This window comes from Octopus sinensis, linkage group LG14 (genome assembly GCF_006345805.1).
Source record: "Octopus sinensis linkage group LG14, ASM634580v1, whole genome shotgun sequence".
Classification (NCBI taxonomy): domain Eukaryota; kingdom Metazoa; phylum Mollusca; class Cephalopoda; order Octopoda; family Octopodidae; genus Octopus; species Octopus sinensis.
Window position 1 is genome coordinate 64,906,792 of NC_043010.1, and position 21,475 is coordinate 64,928,266.

The 21,475-nt window shown below is 35.8% G+C and overlaps 1 protein-coding gene across 1 annotated transcript in view; it reads right to left on the minus strand.

Moving 5' to 3' along the window:
- LOC115219454 (multiple epidermal growth factor-like domains protein 6) overlaps window positions 1-21,475 on the minus strand; it is a 374,545-nt gene that overhangs the window by 186,505 nt on the left and 166,565 nt on the right. The window contains exons 19-28 of the mRNA XM_036509123.1: window positions 16,748-16,873; window positions 16,368-16,502; window positions 11,272-11,400; window positions 10,903-11,037; window positions 8,493-8,621; window positions 4,831-4,924; window positions 3,271-3,356; window positions 2,582-2,721; window positions 1,844-1,931; window positions 377-450 (exon numbers count right to left, since the gene is read on the minus strand). Coding sequence (XP_036365016.1) covers window positions 377-450; window positions 1,844-1,931; window positions 2,582-2,721; window positions 3,271-3,356; window positions 4,831-4,924; window positions 8,493-8,621; window positions 10,903-11,037; window positions 11,272-11,400; window positions 16,368-16,502; window positions 16,748-16,873 — 1,136 coding nt within the window. The remainder of the gene's footprint in view (window positions 1-376; window positions 451-1,843; window positions 1,932-2,581; window positions 2,722-3,270; window positions 3,357-4,830; window positions 4,925-8,492; window positions 8,622-10,902; window positions 11,038-11,271; window positions 11,401-16,367; window positions 16,503-16,747; window positions 16,874-21,475) is intronic.

Below are 21,475 nucleotides of genomic sequence, written 5' to 3' on the forward strand. Positions count from 1 at the left end.
ATGGCTGAATTTATTATGATTGTTATAGTTCTAAATAGGTTTGTTATATTTTGTTACAGAACAATTCTCTTTTGTCCTAACTTTCTTCCTCTCTCCTCCTAAGAATATAACAAACTCACTTCTGTGAGGTTGCGAATCCATACTCAGTATTACGACCAATTTAGGTTGTGAAATAATATGATAAACGCTATGTATATTTCACAAAACTACAGAATGATTTTGAAATGTTTATATGGAGTAGAGATGCGATGGCCACGTAGATACATCAAACCCAAGATGAGCTTAGATTGCACAAATCAAGAACACCCTCATATTTCTTAGTTAAAATAAGTTATGGTAACATATGAGAGGAGTGAAAGAAATATTTTTGACGTACACTGATGAAGTTTGCATTGATGTAATCTGAGGAGGACATCTCGTCAGGTTGAAGCCTAACACGTGAATGGTCGTCTGAAATATGCAGCGAGGAAATATGTATTTTTAGTTAGTAAGATATCAGTTATATTGGCAAGAAGTAGAATCTAGAAAGATATTTAAAAACTACAAAATACAACAAAATATTGCTTAAATTAGTAAAAAATTATCAACATGTGAAATGGTGCGAAATGGCTCAACAAGTGATATTTGATTAAGAAATAAACATTAAATGACTAATAGACAAACACTGTGAATGATTTCTACACTTGGCCATGTTAAGGAAAAGAGAGAAGCGTGTGAATTTGCAAGAGACAATATTCCAAATCCTACAAAATATAAATCCTTGAGTAGAAACATAATTAGTCAATTATAACATGTGGCATTAAAAGACATATTACGAGACTTTAATCAACTAGAATTACCAGCGCACAAAATATATCAGATACTGAGCAATTTGCTAAAATAACACTTTGTTCAAAAACAATGACTTTGATTCAAACGGGTTTATGTTCTTTGTTTTTTCAAAAACTGGTTTTATCGATGCTCTTGTCAAGACTGTTTGAGTAATCTTATGGCACTGTTTAATTGGTAGAGCATTTTATCTCAAGGATGCACTAAGCATGATTCTCCAAAATTACGGAGGTTTACAAAATCTATTTAATTCAACCTTATAATATATATATATGTGTGTGTGTGTGTGAGTGTGTGTGCGTATGTGTGTGTGTGGAGGCGCAATGGCCCAGTGGTTAGAGTAGCGGACTCGCGGTCGTAGGATCGCGGTTTCGATTCCCAGACCGGGCGTTGTGAGTGTTTATTGAGCGAAAACACCTAAAAAGCTCCGCGAGGATCCGACAGGGGGTGGTGGCGATCCCTGCTGTACTCTTTCGCCACAACTTTCTCTCGCTCTTTTTTCTGTTGGCCTGCACGCTTAGCCAGCGGGGTGGCGTCATTTGAAGGCTAAAACTATACGAAGCGCATTGTGACCAGCGATGTGTAACAACATCTGATAGCCTATTCGGTCACGTGATCACGTGATATATATATATATATATATATATATATATATATATATATATATATATATATATATATATATATATATATACATATATATATATATTTCAAGTAGCCGACATTATGCGAATTACTCCGAGCATAGAAGGGCTGTATAATCGAAGGGCTTTGTTGATTTGCCCTTTTCAGAATTGTGAGTATTGATGTTCCAGGTGTTTCAAAATAAATCTCATGAAAATCATTAAGAGTCCTCACCAACATTCACTATAACTATGAGTACCATTATTGGTAGAGTGAAAACATTTGTCAAGCTGGAAGAATATCTAGATTTTTCACAACAAAGGCGCACATTTTATTTCAATTCTTTGATGGATATGATACCTTAAATACAAAAACATAAATCCATATTTACAAGGCAGTATCGTTTTATAGCGATTCTTCTTTGTATTCTCAGGTTTTGTTGCTTCAGTATAAGGCAGTGGTAAGGTCTTTGGCAGTCTCTGTGAATATAAGAAAACGATAGCTGTACATTTTAACAATGTTATAAATAATAAGACTGAATTTCAGTAAATGAGACATAACAGACATTTTGTTAGTGGACACAAAACAAAGAATCTAAGAAATAACAGTGATTAATATTACTAAATATATAGTTTTGAAAAGCTATTAACAATATATTTAGTGACAAAATGATTTCTAATATGGGAACAGTTTTGAGGGGAAATGATAAATCGGTACCATGACCCTTCGATACTTGATTGTTGTTTTAGTTAATCGATTCCAAAAACAGGAAAGGCAAACAACACCTCGGTGGGATTTGAGCCCATAGCATAAGGCATCGGAAGAAATAATGCAAGGCAGATTTATTCGAAGCCTCTGCCAGCTCACCGGTCTTGTGCCACAATAGTGATAAGGGATCGCTGTTTTCTATTTTCTATTTTAAAATAGAAAACTATTTTTATAATAGTTTTCTATTTCAAAATTTCATAGTTGGTTTACTGATGTAGTTTACTATGCTGAATTAACACACCACCTTCCAATTCTATTGATACATTAAATTTACACTGACATTAATAAGAATAATGCTACGTTACAATAGAGTAGTTTACGAATGAAATTGTTAACATATTCATAAAAGATAGTCACTGACCAAGAACTCATCATAAAATGGTTCCAATTCCTGTTTCTTCTCAGAGACGTATTCCTGCAGATTTGACTTAAACGAGGTACTGGCCACATTCACGTATATACTTTCGTTTTCGTTCAACTGGATTTCTTCATAAAGTTGGGCTATAAAGATTTACAATAAAGATTGATAAGAAAGAACTGCACACACAGTTATTCGAACAAAAGCGCTAATAAAGAATTATCAAAATAAAATTTGACTGCCTCTTTTTCTCAAGATACACACACACGCACACACGCACACACACACACACACACACAGACACACACGCACACACACACACAGACACACACACACACACACACACACACACACACATACATATATATATGACACTTCTTTTGATTTCTGTTTGCCAAATCCCCTCATGAGGCTTTCGTGAGGTGGAGTTATAGTAGAAAACAGTTGTCCAAGTTGCCACGCTTCGGAACTCAACTATGAACCACGCCTGTTACAACGTCAACCCCCAGGAGTTCCCTAGATTAATATCTTACCCAATCAATTATGATACATATATGTAGAGAAACAGTTATAAATGTACAAAAGACAACATAATAAATCATAATAAATTAGTCACTGGTTTTTCGAGACGACGAAAAGTTCACAAGAGAGAGAAGAAAAATTCAAGAAACAGTGAGAGATAATAAACCTACCTGTATCTTCAGGAATGGCTTCTGCATACTTATTCTCCGGTATTTTCTCGTCACGTTTTGCAATTGGTCTTTTACCCCTAAATTTCCTAACGAAATATAGAAATATTTCATGAATTACAAGTGTATAATTATCAATGTGATTGTCTAAGACAAAAATGTTAAATATACAGTTACAGTATAATGTTAAATAGTGTTGATAGCTTTTCGTAACCGCCTCAGTAAGTTGGTATAGAATTCTCTATTGATGCTGTGCTCCTTTTGAATATACTCAATAAAAACAATGCTTTTTGCACCCTCAAAAACTGAGGCTATCATCTTCGCTGCAGATGAAACGAAGTTGGCCTTCTTAAGAGTAGGTAAGGAAGGGTGTTTCACAGAACGGACTGTCGCTTTGTCTCTGTCTTACAGTGATAAATCTAATACTCTTCGTGGCTTTGGAAACGTTAAAGAAAACTCTCTGAATCTGCTTCAAGCAATGTCAGGTTTTCCCGGCGATGTGATCTACCTAGTGTGCTTTTGATCATGTGTCAGAAAACGTGACACCCACTGAGCAGAAACCAAGCTCATTGTTCAGAATATCCTCAACTCTCCTTCAAAACTCCCCTCAACCACTAAATTCAGCTGTCCAGTTTTGCACTGTTGATAAAACTGGAACGTCATCCCTTGCTGTAGCAACTATGTCAGCATGAATGTCCTTGGGGCTTAAAGCCTTTTTCTTCAATTATTCGACAAAATCACGATGCCGAATTTCGTCCATTGTCAAGAAAATTCACTTCTAATTATATTTTAAGTCTTCTTTGTACAGTCAAATGTCACTTTACATGAAAATAACCTATATCGCTGGTAATAAGAAGTGTTAATATATATGCCTGCAATGTTCCGTAGTTCTCAACAGCAATCCTTCATTGTCAGCTTGCGAACCTTTCAGCAGCCCTCGTACTTTAATCAATGTTGCATACGACACCACTAAATATGTGCTTTGCTGTTAAAGTGCTGTTTTAGTCACACCGTGAAAATGAACTCAATATGTTTGACAATATCAACGTTATTCAGCAACATATTTTATTCCCTCACTTCATGCTGTCGAAATACTAATTTTAAATGTCGGGGATTGGCGCAAAACTGAGGACTCAGTTTGAATTTTTGCAGTCTGCAGTCTGGCATTGCAACTATCCATGTTGAAATATCACCGAGACGAAATTTGCTTTCATCCCACGAAAATTATAACAATAGTTTTTAATAGGTTAATATCAAATTCTTAAAGTAATGCAACAGTTCTTACTTCTAACATTAATTCAGAATTTAGCATAATAACAGGCCAGTTCTTGAATTTAATATTCTCGTAAGGAGTAATAGTAAATCAGTACACATCGTAATTAGGAAAGGATATTGCATATTTATATGGATTAGATTATATAAAGTATGAATTATGACGTATTCTTATATCACAATAACCGAAAATTGCACATAGTAAGGGCACTAACTAAAAATCTAATGGTCATTTAACTCCATTAATTACTTTTGAAAGTAAAAAAGAGGTTATAAAAAATAGCCACATACCAATACCAAATCGCAGTCACCAGTCCTATGATTAGTAATATGAACAAGAGCAATGGAACTAACATGAACACCAAGATACTTTGGGTAGATTTCTCTGGAAAAAGAGAAAATGCATTGGTCATTTATACAGCAACTGCCTGTAAATGGGTTAATAAAAGCTTCTGAGTGGCTACCGTACACACATCTCACGCAGCCTCCTGAGTTAATAGTATATGCATACATATGTACACACAGACACACACACACGCACACACGCACAGACACACACATGCACACACACACACACACATATATATACATGTATATGAACATATATTCATATATATGCATATATTTTATACATAAACACACACATATATGTGTGCATCATACGTAATGTACGTACAGCATGAAAGCAAATTTACTGCTTACTGCGGTATTCGTCCGGCGTTGCTATATCTTACGGATCTACTGTGTTTAGAAGCATCATATATATCAGCGTTAGATGAAAATCATCGTAACAGCAACAGCAAAGATAGCATGATGGACGCATTTCAAGCTCCTTAGGCATCGTCAGTAGCATGTACTCACAGCCAACCAACTAATTTTCGTGGCGGTAGGTGATAAATGATTGTCTCCTCTACTGTAACAAATTTAGTAAATCGAAGGAAAAAATTTGAGGCCACAGTAGACCTTTATGCTTCCGGCTGCTATTCGTGTTATTTTCTTTGAAATGTTTAACGCAATTATTACCACTGATAGGTTGCTTTTAAATTTAGTGAATTTATAAGGTAACACGATGGCTGAAACGTTACCACGCCTTCAAAATGCTTAGCGCTATTTCGCCCGTCTTTATGTTCTTAGTTCAAATCTGCTGAGGAAGACTTTGCCTTTCATCCTTTCGGGGTCGAGAACGTAATTACCAGTTAATTACTGGAGCCAATAGAATTGATTTAATCCTTTTCTCAAAATTGCTGGATTTGTAACCATATTTAAAAGCAATGTAAGCGACTTTACTAAACATATTAGTAAAATGAGCAAAGGAAGTCAGGGTTCTACAATGCTGAAAAAGAAATAAATTTAATAACATAATATATTTCACGTACTGAAGTACATCATCAGAAGTAAATATTCTAGGAATGTTTATTAATATACCGACCATATTAACTGTTACAAGGATTGGCAAAAGCAGAAGTGACCAACCGGGAACAGTTCGAATACTTCACGTCGGACCGGTCTCTCAGTACATGATCTGGCTACATTCATGACAGATGAAGTGATACTGCTAGCCGGATTACCGGAACGATGAAGTTCCATGTGATCCTAAGAATAAACTGGTATCCGATAATCTTAGAAGGAATTAGGTGTGTGGAAGTGGAGGAGGAAAGACGGCGAAAGGAAATAATTCATCGCAAATAGAATATGCGGGACATTCAGAAATCCACAAACTTCCTAGATTTAGGAAAAGATGGTGAATTCTTTCCTTAATGAGAATGTTCTATTACTTAGTGCCAAATCCAAGATTATAAGGTAATTAAAATATCTGTGGAAATATTCACCCCAAAATTATGACTACATCCGAAAGAGATTAAAACAGCTTCAATTGTTTTAATACAAACACTGATTTCTTCTACACACACACACACACACACACACACACACACACACACATATATATATGTGTGTGTGTGTGTGTGTGTGTGTGTGTGTGTAATTATAAGTAACGAGATAAATATACTTTGATAAAATCTATTTATCAATTGGAAATTCTTATTTAATGACAATTTCTCCGCACGTTTTAAACATTTATGTTTAGTATATTATATAATATTTTATAGTAATTAATAAGTTACTTATATCTATGCGTTGATATATATATATATATATATATATATATATATATATATATATATATATATATATATATATATATATATACATACATATATACATTCTTAAAATCAAAATCTTCAGGTTAAAAATATTCTAGCCTAAAATCTCCTCGACATAAGTGCTATGAAATTATAGGTCTTAAATCTAACGGAAAGAAGTGCGTGGGTGTAATCGGTTAGCACAATTATCGCGAATATAAGAGGTGTGGGTCTGATTCCTATGCGTATGAAAAGCCAACTTATTCCATTGAGGGCTTATATGCCCCAATATTAGAATATTTTACTTTTTATTTAGTCAACGCATGGTGATCGCTTTTAAGATTATGATAATTATTATTATTTATACTATATCTATATACACACATTAATGGGTGTTGAAAAGTTCATGGTTTTAAGTAAAAGTAGATAGAGGAGAATATGTTAATTATGATTTTATTCAATATATACCCTTCTCAGATTCAAGCACTTATTGCAGCTCTCATTCATAGAGGTACAGATCGCACCCCTCCCCCACTAATTTTCAATCTTTATGGATGCCAAATATACAAAAACCGACGCCGAGATACGCAAATGTTGCAAAGAAGAGCATGACAATGCTACAACAGAAACCATTGCAACATAAAATCAAATTATAAATTAGATAATATCACATTGATATGTTAGGAATAGAACTGTGTGCAGCGCAACCAATACACGACAAGATTTATCAGAACTAAACTGAGTGAAAATAAGATCAAAAATGAAGCTGAGAAGCGTAGGATATAAAGCTGCGATGGATGGGGGATTGAATACTGACATATCAGAAATTACTTCTGACTAGAAACTACCAAACATCTTTAATGAGGCAGAGTAAAAACGATAACTTTAGTATAAGTAGAGGCTGTACGAAAAAAGAATCAATAACTGACACTACTTCCCACGTGCATTCTTAGTGAAAACAGGCTAATGTTGCTTAGAAAATATAACTGGGGAATCTTATGAGCTGGCCATTTGGCATTTCGGTGAGATGTTCTTAGAAAGATGTAGCGTAACTGAGAACTACATTAAATGCCTCACATTACACATTCATTCCTAATAAGTCTGGTATATATTGTCTTCATAATATATCAAACTCCTTATATATCGAAGAATCAAAGAATCAATTAGAGAAATAAGTTATCTATGACACTATTAAATTCTCATTATATACACCTGTTAATTTCAGGTTCACATAATTTGTGGTCTTCATTCTTTTCCTATTGATGGTAACATTGTAAATAAGACATTTATACAGTCGTTATCACAGGCCACCTATCAATACACTCGGGTTGTATATTACCTCCAATCCACCTCGTTTAACTTAATATTATATTACAAAACGTGTTTTGTGGTATCATGTCCTACTTTAATTAAAAGTTACGGATTGATCCCTGAATGAATATTTAGAAAATATATTCAGCTTTATATCCGTGCAGATCAAATTTCTATTAATAAAATCCATCTGATCACGTTTTGTCCATCGCATTGTTGATAAAGTGGCTTGTTTCCATATAATCTGTAGCAAACTGAGCTACTTAACACACTGAAAATATCAACGAAGACAAAATACATAAGATGACTATACTCATTTTCTGCATTAGAAATATAATGAGGTATCAAAACATACATCTTTACTCAATATAAGGAAATTTGAAATAACTCTTTATTAAAACTCAAGCAGTTTTATTATAAAAAAGGAAGGTAAATACGCTGATTTAATAATATTAAAAAAAAATCAATAATTCATGCGTAATAAAATGTATTGAAAATAACCTTGTTGGCAGTTGAATCCGTGGTATCCTTCATCACATGTACCTGGACAGGAGCCGTTAATGTTGTTACACTTTTCAGAACAACGACATAACACATTGCATCCAAGACCAAATCTATCATTGGAACACTCTGAAATCAAAGTGGTTACAGACAAATTGCAATAAGGATAATTTTATAGTCTTATATAGACGGTAAGATCTGCCACAACGAAGTAAAGTTATTCTTGTCCATCAATTTCATTTCATCTTAAGATAAAGAAATATAATCTATCTTGTATGAAAAATGGACAAATAAATTATTAAGATGGGTGGGCCGAAAGATTCATTGGTTAACTATGAAGGAATGAGGCTAGAGCTCTGAAATGCTACATGAATGAATTTCAGCACATTTTATTAATTGTAAACTGACATTTGATTGTTCAAAGAAGACTTCAAATGTAAGTAGCAGCAACTACTCAGCGTCGTGTTGTTATCAAATACCTACAAAAGAAAAGGTTTAGTCCCGGAGGACATTCATGCTGACATGGTTGCCACATTAGGGCATGACATTCCAGCTTTAACAACATTGCAAAAGTGGGCAGTTGAATTTAGCGGATGAGGGTGTGTGTCTTGATGTTAACGCAAGGTCTGGAGGTCCTGAAACTGCCATGAGCCAGGAAAACAATGTTCGTGATCACTCTATAGAGATAGTGACAAGCGAGTGACCAAAAGCCAAATAGTGAATTCTGTTAGCATACCCCATGAAAGCGATGAGCATATTCTGAACAATAAACTTGACATGACCAAGTGGGTGTCACATCGGTGGGTTTCACATCTGACACCTGATCAAAAACAAAAGGCAGATCACATCAGGTGAAAATCCGACATTGTTTGAGGGAGATCCAGTCGGTTTCTTTGAACGTTTCCACATCCAGGATGAGTGTTAGATTCATCACTTTGGGACAGAGACCAAGAGACACTCCATTCGGTGAAACATCCTTCCTCAACTACTTCTAAGAAGGCCAAGTCCGTTTAATCTGTAGCGGAGATGATAGTCAGAGTTTTGGGGGACATAAAAGGAATTGAGTTTATTGAGTAACTTGAAAAGGGCCACACCACCAATGGAGAGTACTATACCAACTTACTGAGGCAGTTGCGAAAGGCTATCAACACCAAATGTCTAGGAAAACTAATGAAAGTGGCTTTGCTTCATCAGTTCAGTTCTCCAGCATAGAAGTCCTTGATTTTAATGGCTGCTGTGTGTGACTGCGTCTTTGAACTGGTTGATCACTTACCCTACTTTCCTGATTTGGTCCCACCTGGCAAATGTCTGTTTCCCAACATGAAAAAACACTTGGCTGGGAACTAGGATCGCAATGGCGATGATGTCATATCCGCTGTCGATATTTTTTAACAACGGGTTGAAAGCTTCTTCAGCAATGGGATCCAAGCACTGCAACTCCGATTAAAGAAATGTTTGGAATACAAGGGGGACTGTTTTGAAAAATAAGCCTCATTGATGTTATTCCATGTGACTATCTTGGTCAGCTTATGAACTCGTCCAGCACGAATATTGTATGCATCAAAGCCATACACCATTCGTGTAGATCAGTCACTTTTTGGTTTTCCTCTGATTAATAAACGCTGATATCTAAAGATAACTAGTCATTTTAGAGTAATAATGCCATGAGTGAAATACAAATCAGTCTAGGATGTTGATATTGCAGCACATGTAAATCCTCCTAAATAATACAAGAGATGTATGATTGTGATACAATCTATCACAATCATAAACTAATATGTAAAAGGTGTGCAATATTGACAGATACGAACTACCTCTTCAATTAGAATAATTATCGAAGGAGTAATTCATATCTAAAATTGTTTGACTTATGTTACTATGCACGCATATTAAACTGAGGATATCAATATATATATATATATATATATATGTATAAAATTAATATGATGTTTGGGAGTTGTCATCTTTCAGTATAACTTAGAAAGTAGTTAATGAATGAATGCTTAGAGAATATATTCCTTTATAGACAGTGTTGATTTCATTTCCGTTTGTACAAATATAAAGATTTACTAAAATACAGGAACGCAAATATAACTCCACACACACAGCCCCATACACATACTCACATATACACGCACCTATACACACACACGCATACATAAACACACACAGGCACATATAAACGCACGCGCACACACAGAGATATATACATAGTCATTACGAGTCAAATATTTCCTGATTTCTTTACGAAGATTCTTGTGAATGAATGCTTGAAAAGCATAATTGTTATATACCTGTGTAGTCCTCATTTCCACTCGCACATTATTGAAATAACAGGAAATATTTAGAAAGAGACGAATCCACAGGTTGAGACATATTTTTAAAAATATAATGTAGACTTAAATTATACCTTGTTGACAATTGTCACCTTCATATCCAGCAGCACACCCATCGGGACATGTCCCATTTCGTCTGTCGCAGGTTTTGTTGTCAACGCAGTGACATATAGCTTTACAATTTACACCAAATTTATCTCCTTCACATTCTGAAAATATTGGTATAAACAAATTATATTAGATATCATTTACTGAATATAATAAAAGGTATGTCTATAATACTTTTCTACTTCAGAAATATAATTAAGATATCGTATGCCTGTAAACAAACATTTGTTTCGCTTAACGTAATATGTTATCATAAACAAGATTGAACAGGTAGAGACATTAAATGAAATATAAAAACTAATTTAATAATTTTGGAATAAAGTATAGAAAATTACCTTCTTGACAGCTGGATCCGCTGTATCCTGCATCACAATCACCTGGACATGATCCATTTACGTGGTTACATGGTCGGAAACAATGGCAATGCTCTTTGCAACTATGACCAAAGCTACCACTGGAACATTCTGAAATAAAGTATTGTTAGAAACGAATCCGGAGTATTCCGCCTATACATACATATATATATATATATATATGTGTGTGTGTGTGTGTGTGTGTGTGTGTGTGTGTGTATGTATATACAAGCAATTATGTTCCTACGTGAATTTGCATGTGCAGAAATGCAGATCCACACACATGCACACGTTAAGTCACTGAAATACATTTATTCACAGATGTTTGGATACCAATCCATCCATGCATACATACATACTTACTTTTATATGTACACAAGTAAACAGCACGCACGTATATATATATATATATATACGCAGGAGTGGCTGTGTGGTAAGTAGCTTGTTTACCAACCACATGGTTCTGGGTTCAGTCCCACTGCGTGGCACCCTGGGCAAGTGTCTTCCACTATAGTCTCGGGCCGACAAAAGCCTTGTGAGTGGATTTGGTAGACGGAAACTGAAAGAAGCCCGTCGTATATATGTGTATATATATATATGTATGTGTGTGTGTTTGTGTGTCTCTGTTTGTCCCCCTAGCATTGCTTGACAACCGATGCTGGTGTGTTTATGTCCCCGTCACTTAGCGGTTCGGCAAAACAGACCGATAGAATAAGTACTGGGCTTACAAAGAATAAGTCCCGGGGTCGAGTTGCTCGATTAAAGGCGGTGCTCCAGCATGGCCGCAGTCAAATGACTGAAACAAGTAAAAGAGTAAAAGAGTAAAAGAGTAACAATGATAAATCTTAGAGCGAGTTATAAACAGTAGCGGTAACACATCGTGACGCATATTTGCCATTTGAATATGGCTAACCCCTAAGGGTGGATGCTACTGTAGTTTGTAGCCCCAGGAAGATACCTCCTCCAGCTGGCTATAGACACATATATTCAAATGGCAAATATGCGTCACGATGTGTTACCGCTACTGTTTATATATCATATCACTTAGATCATTAGCGCTTTCTCCCATTCTAGAGGGTTTCACACACACACACACACACACACACACACACACACACACACACACACACACACACACACACACACACGAACACACACACACACAGACATACTCACACACACACATACACACATACACACATGCACCCACACCCATTCGCACAATCTTTCTCCCTCTATCAATCTTCCTCCTTTCTCTCTCTTTCTTCCTATATATATATGCACATACATATAGACATAAATATACATAAACCCCACTAGAATGGGAGAAAGCGCTAATGATCTAAGTGATATGATATATATATAAAAAATGTAATATATAAATATATATCTATAAATATAAACCATCCGATCTTCTGATTACCTCATTTCTTCTAATATATAATACCTGTACATCATCTCCAAACCTTCCATTTTATATATATATATATATATAACGGGAAGCTTTATGAAAATAAACAAAAGACGAAGGCAGGTGGAAAACAAACGAACAATTGTATTAGTATGTCGCTCAGGAAATATAAATAAAACAAGTCTTTAACGTTTCGAGCCTACGCTCTTCAACAGAAAGATACACAGAGAGAGAAAAACACAGAAAGAAGGAGAGAAAAAAAATGCGTGCAGTAACTAACGAATCAACATGGCGATCTGATTTCGGCCAGAGGTCAAAGATCAAACATGAGACGCGAGAGCGAAATAAGGGGAGATAATAGGGTTGATAAATGGGTTGAGGGACCAGCTAAAAGTGCGTGGGAGGGGTCTGGATGTGTGTATGTATAGGGTTGGTGTATGTATTAGTATGTATAAGGGTGTGTGTGTGTGTGTGTGTGTGTGTGTGTATGAGAGAGTATTAGTGCGTAAGATTGGTCTGGACGTGCGTATGTATGGGGTTGGTGTATGTATTAGTATGTATTAGTATGTATTAGTACGTATTGGTATGTATAGGTGTGTGTGTGTGTGTGAGAGAGAGTATAAGTGCGTATGCGGGGTCTGGACGTGTGTATGTATAGGGTTGGTGTAAGTATTAGTATGTACTAGTATGTATTAGTACGTATTAGTATGTATTAGTTGGTGTGTGTATTAGTATGGCACATCATATGTGATGTGATGTGTAAAGTCATGTGGTGTAGTGAGGAGAAGAGGGGGAGGGGGAGAAGAGGGGGAGAGAAGGGGAGGGGAAGAAGAGGGGGAGGAGAAGGGGGAAGAGGAGAGGATGGGGGAGAAGGAAGGGGAGGAGGGGGATGAAGGAGGAAAGAGGGAGAGGGGGAGAGAGGGAGTGAGGGAGCAGAGGGAAGGGGAAGAGGGAGGGAGAAAGAGGGAAGAAGGGAAGGGGAGTAGGGGTGAAAGGATGAAGGACTGAAGAAGTAGGGGTCGGGGGAGAAAGGATAGGTGAGGAGGGGGGAGAGGGGGGTTAGATGAGGAGGGGGGAGGGGGTTAGATGAGGAGGGGGGAGAGTTGAGACCAAATGGCGTATAAGAGCGAAGAGAGAAGATTAATTCCTGTTCACGGCGCAAACGGGAATCCGGATGGCCTCTGTGTAAGGACAAACCGAACACAGATAGGTGTTGCAAGGAGTGACCGGTGGAGCGGAAATGGCGTGAGACCGGTGTGTCGTTCGCAAGGTGGATGTCACGAAGGTGTTCTGCGAACCGGTCAGCCAAGCGGCGTCCCGTTTGTCCGATGCACAAGGAATTGCAGAGAGAGCAAGAGATGCAATAGATAATATTGCTGGAGGTGCAGGTGAAGGAGTGGATGATGGGATAGGGTCGATGGTGGGTGCTAGTGAGGCGGGTGGTGTTGGAGAGGTAAGGGCAAGTGCGGCAACGTGGGCGGGAGCAGGGGAACGAGCCGGGTTGGGAGGTAGGGTCAGGGAAGGAGCTATGGACCAAAAGGTCTCGAAGGTTGTGGGCTCGTTTGAAAGAGGGGAGGGGTCGGTTAGGGAAGAGGTGTGAAGTGGACGGGTCGGACTGGAGATGACGGAAAGCTCGAAGAATGGTGCGTTGGAGACGTAGGGTCGTGGGGTGGTAAGTGAGGGGAAAAGGGAGGCGGGAGACTACAGGGCGGGTTCGGGGAGAGAGAGAGCAGATACACGGTCCACGGACCGTGCTCTGGCAAGGGCGGTGTGGATAGTGGTGAGGGGGTATCCACGTAGGGTGAAGTGGTGAGCCATACGTTGAGACTGAGTCTCAAAGTCATGGTCGTCACTACATATATATATACATATATGTATAGATAGATAGATAGATTCTGTAAATTTCAATTGTATATATATGTACGTATGTATATAACATATGAAAGACGTATATATATATATATATATATATATATATATATACACACATACATATGCAGACATATGTATGTGTGTGTATGTATATAAGTACGAACATGTGCCTGTGTGTTTTGTACTACAACCACATATACACTAATCCCCCGTTTTAAAATTTCATTTTAATTAGGAACGTAATATACATATAATATATATATATATATATATATATATATATATATATATATATATATATATATATATATATATATATATATAATATATATATATATGATATATATATATATATATACATACATATATATATACATATGTATATATCGTTGTATTTAGGAATTCCCATTTTGCCACTTTAGCCAATAAAAACACACGCATTATATATTTGGTATTACTATGCTTCAGCGTAAAAACATTTGGCTGGGAACTAGGATCGCAATGGCGATGATGTCATATCCGCTGTCCATATTTTTAACAACGGGTTGAAAGCTTCTTCAGCAATGGGATCCAAGCACTGCAACTCCGATTGAAGAAATGTATGGAATGCAGGGGGGACTGTTTTGAAAAATAAGCCTCATTGATGTTATTCCATTTGAGTATCTCGGTCAGCTTATGGACTCGTCCAGCACGAATATTGTATGCATCAAAGCCATACAGCCTTCGTGTAGATCAGTCACTTTTTGGCTTTCCTCTGATTAATAAACGCTGATATCTAAAGATAACTAGTCATTTTAGAGTAATAATGCCATGAGTGAAATACAAATCAGTCCAGGATGTTGATATTGCAGCATATGTAAATCCTCCTAAATAATACAAGAGATGTACCGTATAATATGAAAATAATTTCAGTTAACTATCAGCATTTTCCAACCTCTAACAATGGTTATGTATTGTTGGTGGGATTTACAAAAATGTAATATTTAGGTTATTTATGACATTAGTCTACGATGTAGATATTAATTAATATGCTATATAATAAAAGAAAAACACAATTGTTGATAATTTACTATATATACCATCTGGTTACAAAACATGTGTTTAGGTAACGGTTCTACATTTGGTTTCTGCTTTTATTCCCAGTCTAGCATAATCTCTAACATAAATTCCAGTTTCATATTTAAAGTATTATTAATATACATAAATATAGTTGTGAGATATAACAAAACAGTGAATTATGTAGTTAAAACTGTAATGTATAATATGACCATACCCTGCTTTTACTGGCGAAATATATTTATATCATTCCACAGGCACATATTCTGGGAATGAGTAAGGCATGAATAGTATGGCATCACATTTGTCTTTCGTATAAAGTCACACAATCTATCACAATCATAAACCAATATGTGAAAGGTGTGCAATATTGACAGATACGAACTACCTCTTCAATTAGAATAATTATCGAAGGAGTAATTCATATATAAAATTGTTTGATTTATGTTACTATGCACGCATATTAAACTAAGGTCATCAAAATATGGGACATACATATATATATATATATATATATATATATATATGATGTTTGGGAGTGCTATCTTTCAGTATAACTTAGAAAGTAGTTAATGAATGTATGCTTAGAGAATATATTCTTTTATAGACAATGTTGATTTCATTTTCGTTTGTACAAACATAAAGATTTACTAAAATACTATGGATAATCTAAGAAACGAACAGATGTATTAATTGAGATATGCATTTTATTAAAAGAAAATATAGATTTAAATTATACCTTGCAGACAACTGACACCTTCATATCCAGCAGAACATCCATCTGAACAGCTTCCATTTTGTTTGTTGCAGTTTTTGTTGTCAACACAATGACATACACCACTACAATTGGCACCAAATTTACCCTCTCTGCACACTGAACACATTAATATAAAATATTACATTAGATATCATTAGCTAAAAGTAATAAAGCGCTTGTCTCTAATAGTTTCTAACTTTAGAATTCTAATTATATCAACAGCATATATTTCATTGCATATCGGAGTTATGATAACATTATAGTTGTCTCTTATGATATGTAAGAAAGTTATCTACGCCTAAAAAGATTAAATGAAATATAGAGAAATTAATACTATTAGGATAAAATGTATTGAAATTAACGTTGGCAGTTGAATCCGGTGTACCCTGGGTCACATTCACCTGGACACGATCCATTGATGTGGTTACATGGTTTGGAACAATGACAAGACTTTTTGCACTGAGGACCAAATGTAAACCTAGAACAGACTAGTGTAATAGTGGCTACATGTGAATTTCTTGCAGAATAAATTGAAGATAATATTATGTACGTTGTTAACTGAAATCATGAAGAAATACAATGAGATTGGTGTGTCGAACACACACATGTTCTGCCAATATAACTTCTGCAACTGTTATGTAACGTCAGTGATGTTATTAATTCATTCAATACTTTTGTGTCCATCAAAAGATGTAAACAAATACACACATCTAGATATCGTACTGTCATGAATAGATTGACAATAATACTCATATTCTATCATTTTGCGACGTCATTAATAAGACAACTAATATTACAAGAAAATCTCCTTCAATGTCATAAAATCCATTTACCTAGCTTTTAATAATTCACACGCCTCAATAATAGAATGTGTCTATTTTCAAAATGGTCGTATTGATCCATCGGACAAAGAGTATATATTATAAGCAACACAATGGAATGTTAAATACTCACAAATTACTGATAATTCGCCATAAGTACAAACATTGTAACAATTTCTGTTTATATAACATAAGTATCCTTTTATATGCGGTTTGTGAGAAGTAACAAGACAAATGAAACAAGGGGCTTGATTTAACTGAGAGTATTAGGAGAATTTCACATTAAAATGGTAACTGATGAAGAATGCCAAAGATACCCAAACACTAAATGAAAGTGTATATGCACGTGTATGTATGTATGCGTGTATGTATGCATCCATATACGTATACACAAATGTACGTAGGCTCGACTAAACCCTTCAATGTGTGCCACAGCATGGCCGCGTAACGGAAACAAAAATGGTGAAAGATGAGGATATGCATATATGCATGTATGTATATATTTACGTATATATATATATCTCTCTCTCTATCTATTTATCTTTCTATACCTATGCACGCGCGTATGTGTGTGTGTGTATTTATGCACACGTTATCTGGGTTTAGAAAGACATCTAGTAAATCGTTTTTCTACAATGGAACTCGAAGTAAAAAATAATATAAAAACAGTCCGTAAATAGCGAGGCAAGAAATTAAAAAAACACATTATTAAAAAACGAATTATTAAATAAACACCAGGACATCAACAGAAAATCCGAATATCTAAGAATAGAATGGTTCAACCGAAAGTTAAGTGTCTGCAATCCGCCGTGTGTTTCGTAGGAAGAAATTGAATATTCGACTGGCACACTCTGCAGCCTTCCTGAGGAGGTTCCTGAATAAACAAGTGCAGTGGAAAAACAAAAACGTATATACATTGCTCAATTACCCGATCAATGATGGGAAGATGTTTTGAGGCTACTATAGATACATTTTCCTTCCAACTATACATGCATATATACATTTTCCATCCAAAGGACAGAAGTTCCCATCTGGAGAAAAGAATCAAGTACAGAGCCAAGGTGCAGATAGACAGCTCAAACGAATATAGAACTTGTACAGGGGCTTCTGAAAATTCTTTCAAAATCCGATTTTATTCTCATAGAAATTCTTTCAGATGCCCCGAAAATAGGACAAAGACCAGCCTAGCAAAATATGTCTGGGAATTAAAAGAAAACGAAACCCGACTTTCAACACGACATGGAGAATTTTAAATAGAGTTTCCCCTTACAGCTCGCTGCGCATGAAAGACCCATCGAATGTGATTTATGCCTGCTGGAAAAATATTATATTTTATTCCAGGACAACAAATCTTTAAATCAAAGACGCGAACACTTGAAATCCTGCAGACACGCAACTAAATTTAAAATGTCAACTAGCAGTATACCATATGGTTAGTGTATATATTTTTTGAATCTTGGACTAGTTTTTAATCACACTGTTGAATTTGTTGCTTATAATACTTGATTTATTTCGCATCGCAAGGATATTGTATATATTTCGACATATTTCTTAAGAAAAACCTTCGACTGTTGTATGCATATATTATTTCCTTGTTTAAGATTCTACTTATATTTTATTTTATTTCATTTTATTGTATTTTATAAACCCACTTTAATCGTTTAATTTATAGATAATTCGATATAGGGTGTTATATTTTGCATGTCTTTTATCCGAATTTTATTATTATACACTCGGCATTTAAAAAAAATGTGCTGTTTGTATATATAGGTAGGGACCTAGACATGTTTTATGTGGATATTTGTATTGTTGGCATGCATATGTATTCTTATCTATGCCTCTATATATGAGTGTAAGTAAACTTGTATGTTTATACTTGTGCACATACACATAAGGATGTATATGCATGCATGTATTCACTTATATTTGTGTGGATGTGTATTTACGTGCATATTTCCATATATTTATATATGTAATCTTATATGTGTATTTATGCTAATATACACCTTTGTATATATATGAATACGTAATTTTATTTTGTGTACGTTCGTTATACATATTAAGCCACCTATCTTTCTTTCTTTCTTTTCTATGCTATATTTCTGCTGCTTTCAAATAAAGTATATTACTCTACCTCTGGTATTTGAGTACTCTTTTATACATCCTTGTTTCACATTTATGTGCTTACTCCGGTATATATATATATATATATATATATATATATATATATATATATATATATATATATATATATATATATATATATATATATGAACTTGTATAATATAATTTTAAGTACAGAAACTATAATTCTTGATGAATAACTAGTTTCGTTGAACTGTATTCATTAAGATCTCATATTATATATAATCACATAATTTAGTTTTTCTGGATTATCACAAATGTCCGATGAACATTCGTTTTACATTCTGAGTAACAGTTGCTGAAGTCTTTTTTAAATTAGCACCCCTTAGTCAGAGGATCCTATGGGTCTTCCGTTGTCTCCAGCTAGATACCACCACCCACCCCATTTCCCCAACCCACCCCTGCCGTCCTTTAAACGCACCCGTAACCTACGCGATCTACTAATCCGTAGCACCTTCCCCGCTTCCCTCCCAGCCCCACCCAGATGCTTTCCTTACTATAGATCCCGCTGCTACACTTGCCCTTTCATCAGCAACACCACCTCCCTCACTGGATTCAACCAGCAAACCCTCCACATTAGAAACTCCCCTTGCACTTCTTCAAGTCTTATCTATTGCATTAGAGATAATCTCTGCAATAAACTATACGTTGGTCAGACGGACTGCTGCCTGGCCGACCGGTTCACGGAACATCTACGAGATGTTCGGCTACGCACGAACATTCCCGTCGCCCGTCATTTCCGTTTGGCCAACCACTTCACCTCTTATATCTCCATTTTTGGCCTCGCCTTGCACCACAGATCCACACTCTCGACTCCGCCTGGAACAGCGTTACATTTTCAGTCAACAAACATAAACTCCCTTCGTACTCAGCATAACCCCCTCCTCTTAACAACTGCCTCTAAACCTTTTTATTTTATTTTATTTCATTATCTCTCATAACCATTTACTTTTTTGCACTGTTACCTATTTTGCGATTTTTTATTGTTTTTTATCGTTTTTTCCATCGAATTAAAAAAATTTATTGTATTATTCTTTATAATTTTTAAAATTTCTATTTCATTAATTTAATTTTGTTTAAATTTTAATTTTTTTACTTTTTATTCTTTACTTTTTATTTTTTATCTTATATCTGTTGTTTTTGAATTTTTTATTAATTTTTTAATTTTTTCATTTTGTAACCTTCTCCATTTTTGCCCCTTTTTTATCGACCTTCTTTATCATATTTTATTTTATTTCTATATACACGCACACTTACATTCACACACGTACATATGCACACACATGCACACACATACATGCAGGTACACACACATACACACAGATACACACATGCACTTACACACGCACACATGCGCATACACGCACACACCCACGCACGCATACAGGAACGCAAATATAACTCCACACACACGACTCCATGCACATACTCACATATACACACACCCATACACACACATACATAAACACACATACGCACACATACACGCACGCGCACAGACATGAATGCACATGTACCACACATATACATCATACACACACAATACGCACATACAAGCACACAAACAATACACACATATACACATACACACAGGCACACATACACGCGCGTAGAAATGCACACATACCTAACACACACAACCTCAAGCACACACATACACAAACGTGCATACACACATACACAAACGTGCATACACACATACACGCACACACGTACACACACAACATATACATACGCACACACACACACGCACACACGCACATGCACAGGCACACACATACAAACACACGCACATACATATACACACACACAACCCAACGTCCACACTCACACACATATACACATGCACACACACATATACACACGAACATACACATACGCACATACACATATGTGCACACGAACGCACACACACGCACACACCATATGCATACACCACACACAAGACACACACAGCATATACATAGACACACACACAGCATATACATAGACGCACACATACATACACATGCACACAATACTTCAAACTGCCTCCCAAACACATTTCTACTGACCATTCCTCTACGCACATGTGAAGAGACACATAACTCCACAAAGGACCACCACTCCTGTTACCATGCTGCT